This window comes from Diorhabda sublineata, chromosome 1 (genome assembly GCF_026230105.1).
Source record: "Diorhabda sublineata isolate icDioSubl1.1 chromosome 1, icDioSubl1.1, whole genome shotgun sequence".
Lineage (NCBI taxonomy): Eukaryota > Metazoa > Arthropoda > Insecta > Coleoptera > Chrysomelidae > Diorhabda > Diorhabda sublineata.
The window spans coordinates 5,883,340-5,899,966 of NC_079474.1; the positions used below are offsets into that span (position 1 = coordinate 5,883,340).

At 33.1% G+C, this 16,627-nt stretch overlaps 1 protein-coding gene across 1 annotated transcript; it reads left to right on the top strand.

Moving 5' to 3' along the window:
• Window positions 1-7,178: 7,178 nt before the first annotated feature.
• On the top strand, window positions 7,179-16,297 carry LOC130444027 (polygalacturonase-like). Its single transcript, XM_056778997.1, has 5 exons — window positions 7,179-7,286; window positions 9,634-9,864; window positions 13,058-13,269; window positions 14,445-14,769; window positions 15,989-16,297. The coding sequence occupies exons 1-5, from the start codon at window positions 7,220-7,222 to the stop codon at window positions 16,243-16,245; spliced, it is 1,092 nt and encodes a 363-aa protein (XP_056634975.1). The 5' UTR covers window positions 7,179-7,219; the 3' UTR covers window positions 16,246-16,297.
• Window positions 16,298-16,627: the final 330 nt, after the last annotated feature.

The following is a 16,627-nucleotide window of genomic DNA, read 5'->3' on the forward strand; positions in this document are numbered from 1 at the left end:
TGATCTTGGATAGCCATAATTAAACCTTCGGTATATGAAAAGAGATTTCTGCTAATAAGCCATGTGTTTGAAGCTTCTTTGCCAACATATGGCTGGTTGAGGTCATGATGATGTGTCTGTCTTTTGTGACCATTCCTCCAAATCTCAGTCTGTAAAACTATCTTTAAGTCAGATTCTGGCGATGCGAAGTTGAAGGGTGAGTAATCTTTATCTACCTTGGATTTAATTCGATGTAGGGTTGAGGTTTCCAATTTCATGTGAAATAATTCACATAGTTTCATTATCTGTCGAGAGTGTAAGTTAACAAGGGCGACCAAGCCTCCCCCACCCTCTTTTCGGGGCAATGCTCTTCTAATAGTGGATGACTTCCGGTGGTGATGGTTGTTGTTCATCATCATTGCTCGTATTAACCTTTGAATACCTTCTACCTACTTCATAAGTGACTTCAATCTTTTGGTGTTTTGATTCTGATTTCTACCTTAAGCCTCTCCGTTTTTTCCATCGCCTGTACGATAATTCCGTTTGGAAATTGCATATTTCCGTTTATGACAATGTATTTCTCGCGATATTTAGACTTCCATTTAGACAGTCCATATTATTATATTTATTTATTTATACTTCTGTAGCTCAGTAGATATGATTTTGAAATTAAATAATGTTTACCAGTTTGTTCTGAAATAGAATGTGGCTATTTTTTTTTATTTTTCATTAGTTGAATTTTGAGTAATTTCTAGTTTCATATTATATTATTTAATAAAATTTGATTAACTCGTTTGCTTAGGGGTGCTCCGTACAAAGGGTCTCGTCTTAGAGATCACGTGAAATATGCAGAAGAATATTTTCGAGTACCAGTACCATTTTTCAATGATGCCGCTGGTTGCCACATTTTTTTGCCGTCCCGAAAGCTCGTCGTCAGTCCAGCTAATACGGTCACATTCGAATTCAGATGCCAAAAATAAGAGTGCAGAATTTCTGAACATCCTATAACTACTTTTTTATTTTCAGAGAAATCTACACGACGACTCACTTATACGAGTTTTAAACACAAACAAAATGGTTGAAATTTTAGTGAAAATCTCTCAACGCAGTGCTGACATCTTTTGAATTTGAGGTCGGAAAATTTCCAAATAAATGACGTACAACGTCACAGCCTTTAATATCGAATCCTTTTGAGCCCATCACGAACAAATTTTTGCATTTTTATCGGAGCACATGTTCATCTAATGTCGATAATTGAATTTTATTTTTATAATATTTGTTACATTCTGATTTAGCTATGTATTTTGTTTTTATCCTCAAAGTAACTTCTTGTTACACACTGTATAAGTATAACATTGCTTAACCTGCTTTATCACTATCTGGAACTATAATTAATGAGATAATTCATATATTTATAAGTTTTTTTGTAGTAAGAAAACAAAACGTGTCCAACATAAAAATGGAATTCAATATTACAACTTGGAATTAAATTATAAGCATAGAATATTAGTAATTGGATTATGCATTATTCGCTGTGTTTTAATGGAAAAAACAAAAAGAAAAACAACAACGAAGCAACAGTTGGAAATATCTCAAGGAAACGGTACACTTAACGCTGTTCGTGCATAAATAATAATAATACACACAATGGAATCATGACAACCTATTTGTACAGTTATAATTCCTACTCATTCGGTGATAGATCATTATACATACACAGGATGTCGAAAAAAACTATTTAACTATAACAGAATCTCTTTAATCTTCTTTTTTGTCTTTGGTTTCTTTGACAAGAAAGCATTTTTAAATACTTTGAGGAGGAACGCTTCATTGTCAAAAATTTGTTTACAAAGAGCTTGTGAATAACTTTATAAAGAACATACAATAACACAAATAACAGATTCAACGACGTCAATTGTGGTATTCTTTAGTAAAAGACGCTACAACGTATTTTTATATGACAAAACTTCAGTCTTAGAATCGTTGAGACATATAAAATTAGATCTACATAATGATTTAAGGGTGATTATGAAGTGCCGTGACATGCCAAGAGAAAGTAGCTTCGTCCATAAAGAGACATATTTTACTACTGATTTGGATAAAAAGAAAGAACGAAAATAGGGCCTAATAATGAGCCTTGAAGCACTCCACATTCTATTGTCTTGCAACAAAAAATCGTTGCATCAACCCTGACGCTGACAACTGTTGAAACCATGCGAGAGGTGTTCCTCTGAAATCGTGTACTGAAAATTTTTAAATGAAATAATTATGATTGACATAATCAAATGAATTGAGAAAATTTCAATTACAAGTTGGCACTATGATGTGCTGGTAGTTTAGGTTACAGTAAACATTATTATATACTTTTTCTCACCCATCTTTCAGTGATATTAGATAACGTGGGAAGGATTGCAATTGGGGGATAGCTCGATGCATAATCTTTATGCAAAGATATAATTATTGCCATTTTGAAATGAAATGTTCATCGAAGTGGTAAGGTGATTCAATGTGCATTGAAATTAAGCCCATCGGTCCCAGAGGAGGATTTATGTTTGATTAATTATATTGCGAAGCTCTATCAAAACCTCGGGTATAAAGAAGAAACTATGTAAGTTAGCATTTACATCAGGGAGATATGGAAGCGGATCATGAGAAGGAGTTATAGAATTTGATAAATTTTTGGCTACATTCACAAAGTAATTATTAAAGATTGTGCTTTTCAAAGAAGCCTTATTTCAATATAGACCATTACAAGAATTGGTGAGTCTCCTATCATGATAAATGACTTTGAAGGCTTTGAATCGACTTAGCATCGTGTAGCTTTCAAAAGCGAGCAGTGCTTTGCATTAAAATCAAATCAAGTTTATTGTGGAAAAAAAGTTTTTTAATCGAATTAGGCTGGGAGTTCCTGAATTAGAATTTGTAAAACTAAACTGCAGCTTTGGGTGTATTTTCTCCGTTTTTTTAAGCATATAACATCCACAATAGTAAGAAAAAAAGTTTTTCAAAGTGTATCATTCATAAGAAAGCAATATTTCAACAATCAACAGTAATTTGTCCACTAAGTTGGAATTTTGGAACCGTTGGCGATATTCATATTGAATAAACTGTTTACACTACCACTACACCAATATTGTCTGAAGACGATAACTTGGTTATAGAAACGCGCGTCAGACAGTGTAAGTCTCTTATTATTCGCATGAGTTTTTAAATCCTTGTTTATTATGTTTGGTATTAAATATAAACTTCCGTTTTCTAAATTTCCGTGCAAAAAATTCAAGGTCGATCATAAGACAATGAGGTAATTATATGAAAAAACTAACTACAATTCTTTTATGACAGGAAATGACTTGTTGAATCCTAATTCCACTATAAATTTTAATTTCAAATTCTATAATTTTATTGAGTTTAATATAATCAACTTTTAATTTAAACAATGTCCTTCAAATGATTCGTATTTGTACAAACAAAATGAAAATAAATATACACCCCACAAAAATTGTAACATCAATCATTATTTTTTAAATATTTTGAATGTGTTGCCTGTTTTTCGTATTTTATTATTATTCCGAATTAAAGCACCAATAGATACGCCTTTTGCAACATCTATTTTATATCAGTTTAATCTGCAGAAGACAAAAAGTTTGATTTACCAAAACATGGAAAATATCAAAAAAATTGTACTAAACATCTATACAAAAAAATTAACTGTGCTTAAACTAAAACCACTCAATGAATTTCTAATAGCGTGTGTTGCCGCCCCTCGCTTCAATTACAGCTTCCATTCGTCTTGGAAGGTTTCTAAACAGGTTCTGGACGTATCCTTGCGGCATGTTCTCCCAGAAGTTAAAAATAATATTTTGAAGATCATCTGGTGTCCTTATTGGTGCCGGATGCTGCTGAATTTGCCATCCTAGATCGTCCCAGACATGCTCTATTGGGTTAAGGTCCAGGCTACGTGCAGGCCAATTCAGGGTGGGTATCTCGACCACTTCTAAGTACTGCCTAATCACTCTAGCAGCTTGGGACGAGCATTATCGTGCATTAACATAAAGTTGTCACCGATATGAGGCATATATGGCACTACATTGGGTTCTAGGATATTAATTATGTACCTGTCAGCATTTAGTCTTCCATCATTCACTCTGTACGACCCTCGAAAGAAATTTCTCCCCAAACCATGATAGAGCCACCACCAAAGCTTTCAGTTTGACAAAAATTAACCTGATAGTGCCGTTCACCACGTCGCCAACTGGTACACGCCTATCTGATGAATACAGACAAAATCTTGATTAATCCGTGAATAAAATTTTGCAATTTGCGTGTTCTCGAGCAAATTCCAATTTTGCTACTCGATGTTCTCTGGTTCTCTAGTAAGACGTGAACCTCTAGGCTCGTATACCTGCTTCTCACAGCCTATTTTGAACTGTTTGTAGGTTTATTCGGACATTACGAGCAGCCAACAGATCTGTTTGTAGCCTTCGAGCGGTGGTATGCCTAATTCTTAACTGCGTTAACCTGAAATAACGATCAACTACTACCGAAGTTACCCTTCCGCGGCCTTGTCCGGGTCTTCTGGTTAGCTGCCTTTTTCTTGGTAGCAAATAACAATTCTGGATATGGTGCTTTGTTGAACTCCAATTACCCCGGCGACGTATCTTCGGCTGCGGTCATCTTGTACGAGAGCGATGATTCTAGCGGCTTCGTCATTCGTCACATATCTTGTTAAACGTTGAGGCACATCCATTATTAACAAGACAGAAATGATTTACTCGAGCATTTTTGTTTCCAAAAAAAATTTGTAAGAAATTATGAAATTTTTTTGCCCATGATAAGAAACCAGAAATATCTGTTAGGTTGATACATATACAGATTGTCCCAAAAAACTAAAATTAAGTATTAAAAATATCCTAAAATACCAGTGATGCGATAATTTTTGTGGGGCATATATATTCCTATGAAACAGATTCATAGTTTAATTCATATAATCTTTTATTTTATTCTTATCAATAAGTGTGTACAATAATAACGTACAGTATCAAATATTAAATACATGTAAATATGTTCAGAGATCTTGAGATCTTGATTGCTAATCTAAGACAAACAACTTACGTTGTGTGCATTTCCTTAAATAATCCAAGACCCAGTATATTATTCAGTTTTTTTCAAATTATTCATCAAATCTAGTCATTCCATACACGCTTTGAGTTTTATGTGTGGAATACTGCAAATACCTATGAAACGACTTGCACGATTTTAATACATTTTTCAGATCTTCCTTTTTTCTGGAAACATGATGAAATTTGTTATTTCTGAAGAGTTGTCTAGTAATATTATTTTTCATGTCTCCATACCCATAATAATTTTGGTGTTATAACTAGATAATCCGACGAACTTTGTTTGCCTTAGATGAAATAAAAACAGATTTTTCATTTCATTAAGTTCAATTTTTAATTATTATAATGAATATAGATTAAAAAATGGAATAAGCTTATAATAGTAGGGAATGAAAAACCAAACGTCCCATACTTTTTTCACCATAATTCTAGATACTAGGATTTCTCACTCAATATTGTTTTGGACTCATTATTATTCCTTTTGACGTGCTTTAAAAGCATGTTTTTCAGTTTTTCAAACTATATTTTTTAGTTTTTCAATTGATAGCACCCTCGTATAATAGTTTTGCTGCTCATATACCTATAACATCACTCAATAAGTCGTGTGACTAAGAAATAGATGGCGCTGCCATTTTCAAATTCATATGACGTTTATGGAGTGCCAACTTTCAAAATACTATATGTAAAATATCATGACATTTCGATCAGTCGGAAAAAAGTGACAGCAATTTTAGTGATGCTACTTTTGTTATTTTCAAGACAATGGATTCGAAACAATTTCGTGTGTTAATTTATCATTGTGTATTAATGAAATAAATAATGTGCAAGCTCAGTAATAGCTTCAAAAGTGTTATCTACACTCTGCTCCATCGATAAAAACCATTTGTTATTGGTTTTCTGAATTTACACGTGGCCATACAGACACCGATGTTGAAGACCGTTCTGGTCGTACAATTGAGGTGATTACTCCAGAAATCATCAAAAAAGTGTTCATATTGATTATATCTAATCGTAAATTTGGAATTACGTGAGATAGCAGTAACAGTCAATCAAAAACAACAACTTGTTGATGATTCGAAACAGTGTTTAGCCATGTTTACTCGTAATAAATCATACTTTTTGAGTCAATATATGATCCATGGATGGATGGATCCATAACTTCGCTATAAAATCAAAACCATTATCATCTGAGTGGACTACAGCTGGTGAACCACGTCCGAAGTGTCCAAAGGCTGGGAACGTTATGACGAATCATGAAACAGCGTAGGCACTGACTAAGCAAGTGACAATGATTGCGAAGAGAGGAATGTCAATAAGCTGGGTGGTTGAGCGAAAAAGGAAACAGATCATTTCAAGGAGTGAAAGTGAGTGGGGGAAAACAGAGTCGACGGCTCTGATGAGGCCGTTGAGTCACTATATGTGCATTCTTGATCGATAGTGCGTGTTTATTTTAATGAAACTAGATATACGGATCGGGCACAAAAATCATAATACTTTAAATTGATTGATTGCACTGTAAATGTAACTAAGGCATCTCAAAACGTACTAAAACGTTAAAGGATATCATACAATGCAAGAGCTAAAAGTGGAATTGGGTCTATGTTGCTAATTAATATATTTTACGTGCTTCAAACTAATTATATTTGTATAAAACTTACATTCTTACGAGACATTTTAAGACGTAATCTTTGCACTAAATAAATATCTTTGAAACCGATCATAAATCAAGTTAAGTGCCCTGTTTTAATTAATTATAAATACATTTATATAAGGTGATTTTGCAAGTTATTTTATCTAAAAATTTGTGATTTGTGTTTAAATTGGAATCTAAATTTATATTAATTTTGTATTGTCAGTATATCAGGGGCGGAGAAAAGGATTATCATCTCCAGTATAATATGAAACTTCGTATCTAATTTATTGATATATCAATTTAAATCTACTGAAATAAATCTTCTAATAAATCTACAAGAGCTTTTATATTAAATAGTTATCAGTTAAATGGAATTGATATTTTTAACATATTTGAATTGATAACATAATATTTCGAGGACGTTAATTACTATATAAACCTTTGCTTGAATCAATTAGGATATACATGTTATAGAAATAGAAAAGTGACAATGAAATTATTTGTGTGCATTTTCTCTTTAATTGCACTAAGTAGTGCATCCCCTGCTATTAACGAAAGTAAGTTGATTCTCATAAGTTTCACATCTTCAATCTAAAAATTGATAAATGATTCAAAGAAAACAGCAATTTTATCGCATCGTAAAAATGAAGAAGGAAAATATTGCGTTTTATACATATTGTAGCTTTTACAAAGTGCATTTCGAAGCAATTCAAAGAATATATTATTTCATAGTATGAAATCGTCACTTTCCGCTATTAAAATACATCCAAATATTACTTTTGCAAGTTATCTCAGTGAACGGTGTCTTGATCTTTGGTATCATCTCAAAATACTAGTTAGAGGTGATTACAACAGAATGTGTCTTATAAAATATGTCAATTTTCAATGTTTTCTTTGTTTATTGAATAATAATAGAAAAAGAAAGGCTTGATATTCGAAATATAGCCCATCGTATTCTATAACTTTTGTTGCATGGTCTATTGTGATAGGAGTCAAAAAAATATTGCTTATCGCAAAGTGCGCTCACGCTCAAATTCTAGTACCATAAATCGTACAAATTTTGTGATCTCCTGATAATCCTGTTAGCAGACCATAGATGCTTGTAAGGAACGATATTATGAGAGAGTGAAAAAGAAACTTCTCAATTGTCCAAATGGACCAAGGTCTTTTTGGTCTGTAACAAAAAAGGTAAACCATGGCTTTTGAAAGTCAAAAATTCCACCGTTGACTGGAGAAGATCACAGTAACTGCAAAAAAGCGGACTTCTTTGTTCGCATATTTGCCTCAACTCTTGAATCGCGAGGAAAATTACCATTCATAATTAATGCCAGAAATAGGATTTGCACTTGAGATGTGGCAAGACTTCTCAAAGTCTTGGACAACAATAAAGTCATCGGCTTCAATTAAAGTCACTGGTTTTGATGGAATAATAATACGCAGCTGAACTAACAATTCCGCTATGCAAAGCCTTTTCCCTATTATATAAAAAAAGTGTCTTCTCTGCAGATTGAAACTAGCTCGGGTTCAACCGATACCAAAAAAAAAGAAAATAGACTGTTATTCGCAACTACCGTCGTCCAATTGTTTCAATTCGAGCCATTTCCAAGGTCATTGAGAAAGTCTTTAATCAGCAAATATTGGAATGTCTTGCGACTGGTAACATCATCAGCAACCATCAATACGGTTTTTGTCAACATAGATAATTTGGAGATTTCCCGACTTATGTCATCAACATAAAGAAGCTAAAGAGAAATTTGTAGAATCTTGAGGAATCGCACTGAGCATATCGAAAACTTTTGATTGGGTTTGGCATGCTAACTTTCCAAATAAATTAAGATCAACTGGCTTAGTGCTTTTTCATCGACCGATCCACTTAAGTCACTATGGATAGACACAACTTGAGGTTTACGCTGATGTTTCTAGGGATGCATCTAACACCTACTCTCTTTCTCCTAAGACCTATTCGATAAAACTGCAAACCAGATATATAGCTGTGCTATGCACACTGTCATCGCTCAAATCAACCCCCCCAATAAACTTGGCATACACCCAAATCCTCAGGTAGCAACAGATCACCAATATCAATACCGATTCTGAAAACCTAGGCTGCTGTGCTTATAAATAAGGTCACTTATATCGTCTTCCTTTCGTCGTTAGTGCTAGCTGTAGCTCAATTATACGCTTCCCAATGATCTAAAACTCGTGCTCCGTAAGGTTGAAAAAAAAATAGTTGGTTTTTGAACAATAACTCGCTCAATTTTCAAGTTAAGAACTTTTTCAAACAAGCAACTTGTAGAAGATTTCACGTACTTCAACGACATACTAATTAAAAATTTCTTCAACCCCCTGTTTCGAAAAGATTGCACCTAAAAGGGGCTGAATAAGCCACATTTGGTACGCGAATACAAACTTTGATCCAATGTATCTCCCTCAATTTTGACAATACATAGATTTGAGAAGCTCAAATTTTTTGGCAAGAAAAACCCTTCAATTAATTCTTGAAATATTTTCTCATAACATGAATAGTTTGTGGTTTATTTAAAAAAAATTAATTTTTTTCAACATTACGGAAATGTGGAATTCAAAACAGGTCAAAACACATGTACCATATCATAAATTTCACTTACCAAATATTGAAACTACTGGAATTACTTGGTGTAATTAAATTATTTACTTAGGTATTTCCAAAGTATTTCAAGTACTTTTAGATCAAACAAGTAAAAGTATCTAGTACAAATATTTGGTACCTACAATTTAAAAGTAATGAAAGTAAACTACTTGAAGTAAAAAAAGTACCAAACACTTTACTTGCTGTACATTTTTACTGCAAGTGGCTCAACTCTGACCACATCTAATTCGTCAATTTGTATTTTCTTGTTCAAATGAATTTATTATCTGTTGCAGCTGTAGGGGGTTGCACTATCACGAATTACAATCAAGTTGAGAGTGTTATCAACAGTTGCACAACAATTTCGGTAGGAAGCTTCGCCGTACCTGCCGGTGTTACCCTTAATTTATTTTTAAAGACTGGTACGCATCTAACTTTCGATGGAAACCTAGCATTCGCTTATTCGGAATGGGATGGACCATTTATGCATATTAAAGGGGATCAACTAACAGTGCTAGGAGCATCATGTAAGATCTTTATCCTATTTTCCTATTGACATTAACATAAGGTTTACTTTTTGAAGAGATCATTAATGAAAAATTTCAGAATATTAACAAGTCATGTTAATTGTTCTCGAAAGTCCCCTTCACCTCTCATTTCTTTTGAATGGTGATAATTGGAGCTTGGCAATAAAGTTTTTTTACTAGTGGTACTAGTAGTAACAGGTAACGTAATAGTGACATCTCTGTTTAACCTCTCAGTGGTGGAAAATTCAAAAATCCTTTTCGATACGAAAGGAGCTTACGATACGAAATGAATCTACTATCTAAATTTTACTAAAGTAGCTTCAGTAGTATCAAATGTGATTTGATGAATCTATCAGTTGGTCAGTCAGGACACATATTATATGAAATGGAATAAATGCGTTAATAAATGATTGAGAGCGTGGACATCACCAATTTTCTTATTTTGTAATATAACGTAAACCAAACAATTAATTGATGGTTTAGAAATGTTTTCTAGATGGAAATTTTTTTTGGTGATGTGGACTTAGAATTTTCTAGATTCATTTAAACACTAACTAATCTGGCATATACTTTTTTGCCACAGGCGTCTTTATCTCACCTAAGGTAATTCTCGGATAGTGTATTCTTCCAAGATTACGTGGAATCATACAGAAAAATTTATGATAAGACAATAAAAATCGCCAAGGATATTTATTATAATAGGAGACTCGCCAATTCTCTAGGAAATAAGACTTCTTCGTCGAGCACAATCTCTACGTCCTCTGATAATTACTTTGTAAATGTAGCCAAAAATTTATCAAATTCTATAACTCCTTCTCATGATCCGCTTTAATATCTCCCTGATGCAAATGCTAACTTACATAAATCCTTATCTGGTACTGATGAAATTAAGTTAAAAATGTTTTGGAGTCTGACGGAATACACATCAAATCACTTTATAACTTTAATAAACATTTCATTTCCAAATGGCACATTAGCAAATTGCCTAAAAACGACAATAATTATACCCCTGCATAAGGAAGGAGATAAAAATTAAGCATCAAACTATCAACTAATTCCACTTCTTCCCACGTTATATGAGATCATAGAAAGATTGGTCAAAAAGAGGCTATAATCATTTCATAATATTTTAATTAGCAAATTGCAGTATTACGGTTTTAGGGGAATACCTCTCGCATATCTCGAAGTCAGACCTCACCAACAGAAGTTAACTTGTAAGGGTTGACACAATGATGTCTTCTTGCACTTCAATAGAATGTGGAGTACCTCAAGGATCATTACTTAGCCCTATTTTGTTTCTTCGGTTCATAAACGCGAAAATGTGCATTTTTGCAGTTGACACTAGTTTATCTTGGAGCAACTTTGATCTCACGTCACTTCAATGGACCATATCTAGTAACCTAATCACCCTCAAATAATAGTGTGATTCGAATCTTTTGTGACTCAATGTTTAAAAACCATTGACGTCGTTTAATCTGTGAAATTCTTAGAGTTTGTTGTGGCCAATTCTTTGAAATTGGAGTTATATATTACCACTTTATCTAATAAAATCAGTTCTGCCTGTTTTGCATTGAGATCAGTTCCCGAAGAACTAAACTTATCCATTTTTTACACAGTCTATTATGCACTTATTGAGTCGCTTCTCCGATATGCCCTTCCTTTCTGAGATACGTGTGGTGCGACACAATTTGAGCGAATCTTCAAACTACATAAAAGAGCTGGTAGATATTTATTCAAACTTAACAACAGGGCTCATTGCTAGGTCTTTTTTAAAATAATCAGAATATTGCCTCTTCCTTTATCCATCTTTGAATCCGATTGCTTAATTCGTAAGCACGTTTCTGTAATTTTAGAAAGGTAATTGCACAGATATCCGCTTAGGAATGCAGATCACCGTTTCTTCCTCTATATAATTCTATATACCTACTTTGCGTCAGAATTAGTTGAGGCTCAATACTATACAATTCATAACAAATGAACGATCATTGGCCAATTGAAATCAAATCTATAACATCTTTTCCCGCTTTTCGCAATAATTCCACTTTATAAAGTCATTTATTCTAATACTAATATCTAATTTCGAGCATGCTGCACTAGTTCAATGTACACTTTTAAAGGTAATTTTGTTATTCGCTGTAATTTTCTTCTATATACTTCTGGACGATAAAATATATCTTTCTCTATCTTAGTTTAGTGATTTAATATTATATACTATACTTTTGATATATCCCACAGAAAAGTCCATTGGTGTTAGATCAGGAGATCGTGTTGATCATTCTATCGATCCGCCCCAGCTTATTCACCGATATGAAAAAATTTGGATAAAGCTGGACATTTCTGAAACCATATTATATTCGCAGGAACTTTTGGGTTTGCTTGATCACAATATAAATTTATTAAAGCTGCTACGACATTAATTCGGAGCAGTTCTAAATATTTATTTCTATTCAAGTTATCATTACCAAAGAATAGAAACGATAGACAAGAAAGTAACAGAAGAGCAAAGGAGAAAGGTTAAAACAAGCTTTGAACATAGAGTAATTCAAAAAACAACGTGGATTTTACCAGACGGGAGGACTACGAACGAGATTGATCATATGTCAATAGAAAGAAAATATCACCAGTTATCGAAAGATATGAGAAGTTACAGAGATGCGGATGCAAAGACAGACTTTTTATGTCCGTGTGTTATCTCCATAATCAATAATTTTCAGAAAGATTATTTTATGTTAAATGAACTGAAAAAATAAAACTTTTTTTGTATTCTTTTTGAAGGAAATCAGTAGAAAAGAACACAAGAAATGGTTTTTGTTAACTAACTAAAAATTAAGAGCTTAATAGGAAATGAGCGTTAAATGTCAGGTACCGAATTTAATGAAATAAAATAATTTTCTATTTTTATATGTTTATTTTTGAAATAAATCTGAAAACAGTTCAATATTTCCGAAACAGTTGAATATAGGTATATAACATTGTACATGAATTATGTATAGTCTTTCTGAATACAAAATATAAATAATATACAGGCGGTTGCATTTAAAATAACAAAGTAGGTATTGGCCCTTGTCCCACTCTGTATTCTATTTGGCTGTTCCACGCCGTATATTTTTTATTATTAGATTACAAATAAACAATTATTGTTTATTAGTGAAATGAATATCTTTTTGCAATATGATTGTTTTAAAATTTTTAGCTCATTTGATTGATGGACGCGGAGAACTTTGGTGGGACGGTCAAGGTGGTCGTAATTCCAAAAAGAAGCCCAGAGTATTGGAAATCTCAGCAACTAACTCCTATTTTAAAGCACTCAAAATCAAAAATTGTCCGATGACTTGTGTTGGTATTTCTGGCTCTACCAGTGTTACTATTGACTATTGGAATATCGATAATAAGGATGGAGATACCGTAAGTTTGAGTGTTTAAAAAAATTTTTTCAGCATTGTGTGCTTTCAAATTTAATATAATCTATTGGGTTCAGGATAATTTGAAATTGATAAATCTTCATTATTTTAATAATTATTGTTATGAGATGGAGATTGAAAGTAGCACAAAAAGGCCAAAAATACAAAGAAAATCACAGGCTTGAAAAAGAGCGGACCCCAATAGAAACAATGAGTGTAAAACAATCTGTTTGCAAGCACAACGTCAACACCTGCAAAGTTCTTGATTCTTCTTTCTCCTTTTTTTTGTAATATCATATTTCTTTTCTTGCGTATAATTTTTATTAGCATCGGGTCTAAGTAGTTTTAACGAGAGCTGTACCAGAATATTTAAAATCTCATAGTAGCTGGGGGAAGATATCCAAGGCCGCAAGAACTGTTGAATCACTACTAGCACTAGCACTAAAGATGGAAGAAAAAAAAACAACTGAAACGACCTTATCAGTAATATTTGGAAAGTTATTCGCAAATTGACTTGTTATTAAAGGTGTATATACTGTGAGTTTAGTGAAGTGTGTGTCTGTGTTTTTTTATCAAGGAAACCTGTACTAGCCTACACTGCCAGCTAGTACTGGCAGAAGTATGCAGTATGCACAAAAGTACACTCCATTTATGTCTCTTTTGAGCTTGTATTTCTTCGCGAAAATCGCCGTCAGGTATCACTTTGCGGAGGAAGCATTAGCTGATTTTCTCTTTCTTCTTGATTGCTTTTCTTGCGTCCCTCATTTGATGCTAGTTAATGTGAGGTTTCAAATGATGAGTTGGGCTCTTCATGTTCTTTTACTTCGTTGTATTTTTCTTACTCACTCGGCCGATCATCCCTTTCTTACTGCATCATCTGATCGTCCTCCCAACGAACTCTACATACACGTTTTTCTGTCTCTGAACAACTTATGTGGCGAAGGCTGTCATTACATTCCATTTTACTTCAGAGCTAAGCTAATCTAAATATGTATGAGTGTGTGTGTGTGTGAGTGTGTGTATGGGTTTGAAAATACTTATAAAATCCATAAAAATGTCGAAATATGCAATATATTGAGGAAAAACTTCGCTAACAAAAAATATCATAAATTTAACGTCATAAATGTTCTTCACATTAGAATCACCACCAATTCATAGATGTTGTGATTTTATTTTTAGAAAGGAGCCTATAATACTGATGGATTTGATCTGGCCCACTCAAACTATATTACTATCAAGAATACAGTCGTATGGAACCAAGACGATTGTATTTGCGTTAACCAAGGTCTACATCTCATGTTCCAGAATTTGCATTGTACTGGAAGCCATGGTTTAAGTATAGCCGTTGGAGTTTACCAGGAGTACGCTGATAATACTGTTCACAATGTCACATTCAAAGATTCCGTAGTTGAAAATGCAAATCTTGGTATACACATCAAGACCATTGCTGGTAACCAGAAAGGAGAAATTTCCAGCGTAACTTATAGCAATATCAAATTTTCAGGTACAGCATTTGATATATTTATGAATAATTTCATTAAGCGTCTAATTTTCGGCTTATCAAAAAAGTTTCAAGACTTAACCAAAACCAAATGTTGTTAGTCCTGGGGGTGGTGAACTCGTCGCCGAGATTACTTGCCCTAATAATTCGACATGTGAATTGATTGCTGAAATTTAAGGGTTCAATTGATCCCTTTGGGTGAATTGATAGCCAGGTTTTTATATCGGAACCAAAAAGAAAAACAAATAATACATTTCACTTTGACACTAGTTTATTATTCAGAAGCAGTTTTCATATTATAGTACATGAATATTTAGGTTAGGATAGGTTATTGGTACTCACACGGAGACTAAATTATTTTGAATATTAAATGTGTTTTTGAATCTACTTAAAATTCTTCATTATAATTAATCATAGTTATACTGTTTAAGCACAGTGTTTCAGAATGCTGAGACACTAAATATCCAGATAATATTTTGATTGCTGGATTTGTAGGGTTTGTCCTAAATTATGGTACACTAGATTTCCAGATATCATTCCTATGGATTATCATGTTTCTGAACATTGTGAAAAGTTGGTATTTGAATAAAAAATCCAATTTAGGAAAAATATTATTATCTTACTACACACTAAATTCAGAAACTTACAATTTTTGTGTTATATGGGGATGTGAGCCAAAATTATAGGTGGAACGCATATCTTGAGCGCTGTGAGTGAACACGGGTAGTTTTAAATAATTATTTTGGAAAAAAATTATTCCGATGTATTTATTAATGCGTTTTGGACGAAATTGACTGCAGTTTCAGTACGAGATTGTAGAATATCGCCACTGCTACGTTGTGGCTTGTCATAAGCGCGGTCGAAAACAGTAACAGGAATACCCCCAATGAAATTGCAACAAAATAAGATGAAATGTCTGAAACAATGTTGTAAGATCTCTTTTCGTGAAGATATGCAAAATAGTTTGGTAATAAAAATAATTTTCGCTATAAGAAGGGCGACAGACAACCTTAATATGTTTCGTTTGAAAATATTTTGTACTTCTAACAAACATGAAGTAGTGGATTAGCGATATTGTAGAAACGGTGTTTTCTTAATAAAGTTTTGATTAAATTTCATATATTTTTCTCAAAATAATAATAACGCTAGGGTACTGAAATTCATTCTTGTCTTAGTCATCAACTATTTAATGCCATGATAATGAATAAGAATCGGTTTTTAGGTATTACCTGGTGGGGTATTAATATTCAACAGGATTACACTAACGGTGGTTCTACAGGACAACCGATGGGAAACATCGTAATCAAAGATTTGACGCTTTCAAACATTTATGGAACTTTAACTGGATCTCTTAGTACGGCAATTTATGTTTTATGTGGATCTGGTGGATGCTCTAATTGGAACTGGTCAGGTATCAATCTACAAGGCGCAACACATCCAAATTCTTGTAACTATGCTCCGAGTGGATTTACGTGTTAGAACAATGAAAAAATTTTCTTGAGTTCGATATAATAAATGATATTTACTCATATTTGTTTCTATTCATTTCATGAACCGTCCATCTAGCATCAGTGTTTTAGTTACTTTTTATATTCATACTCTTTAGTTTGTTTAACTGACAATGAGAATATTTGGTGCTTCAATTTTTCTAGATAGTCCGAGCTGTTTTTCAAAATTTGAAATATTTCGAGAAAGAGAATTGAATAAATGTACTGCTATAAACCAACAGAAAATTTCACTAAATTTATACAGTATTAAAAATCACTAGAAAATTTTATTTATCTCAAAAGAACCAGAGCCATGACCAGATATACAATAAAAAAAAATAATGTATCTTCATGGAGAAATTATTTGTCTTTCA

Excerpts from the sequence above, each read along its gene's own strand:
- LOC130444027 (XM_056778997.1), top strand. The coding sequence starts at position 7,220 with ATGAAATTATTTGTGTGCATTTTCTCTTTAATTGCACTAAGTAGTGCA. Across the intron at positions 9,865-13,057 it reads AACAGTGCTAGGAGCATCAT|CTCATTTGATTGATGGACGC; the intron begins GTAAGATCTTTA and ends TAAAATTTTTAG. Across the intron at positions 13,270-14,444 it reads ATAATAAGGATGGAGATACC|AAAGGAGCCTATAATACTGA; the intron begins GTAAGTTTGAGT and ends TTTTATTTTTAG.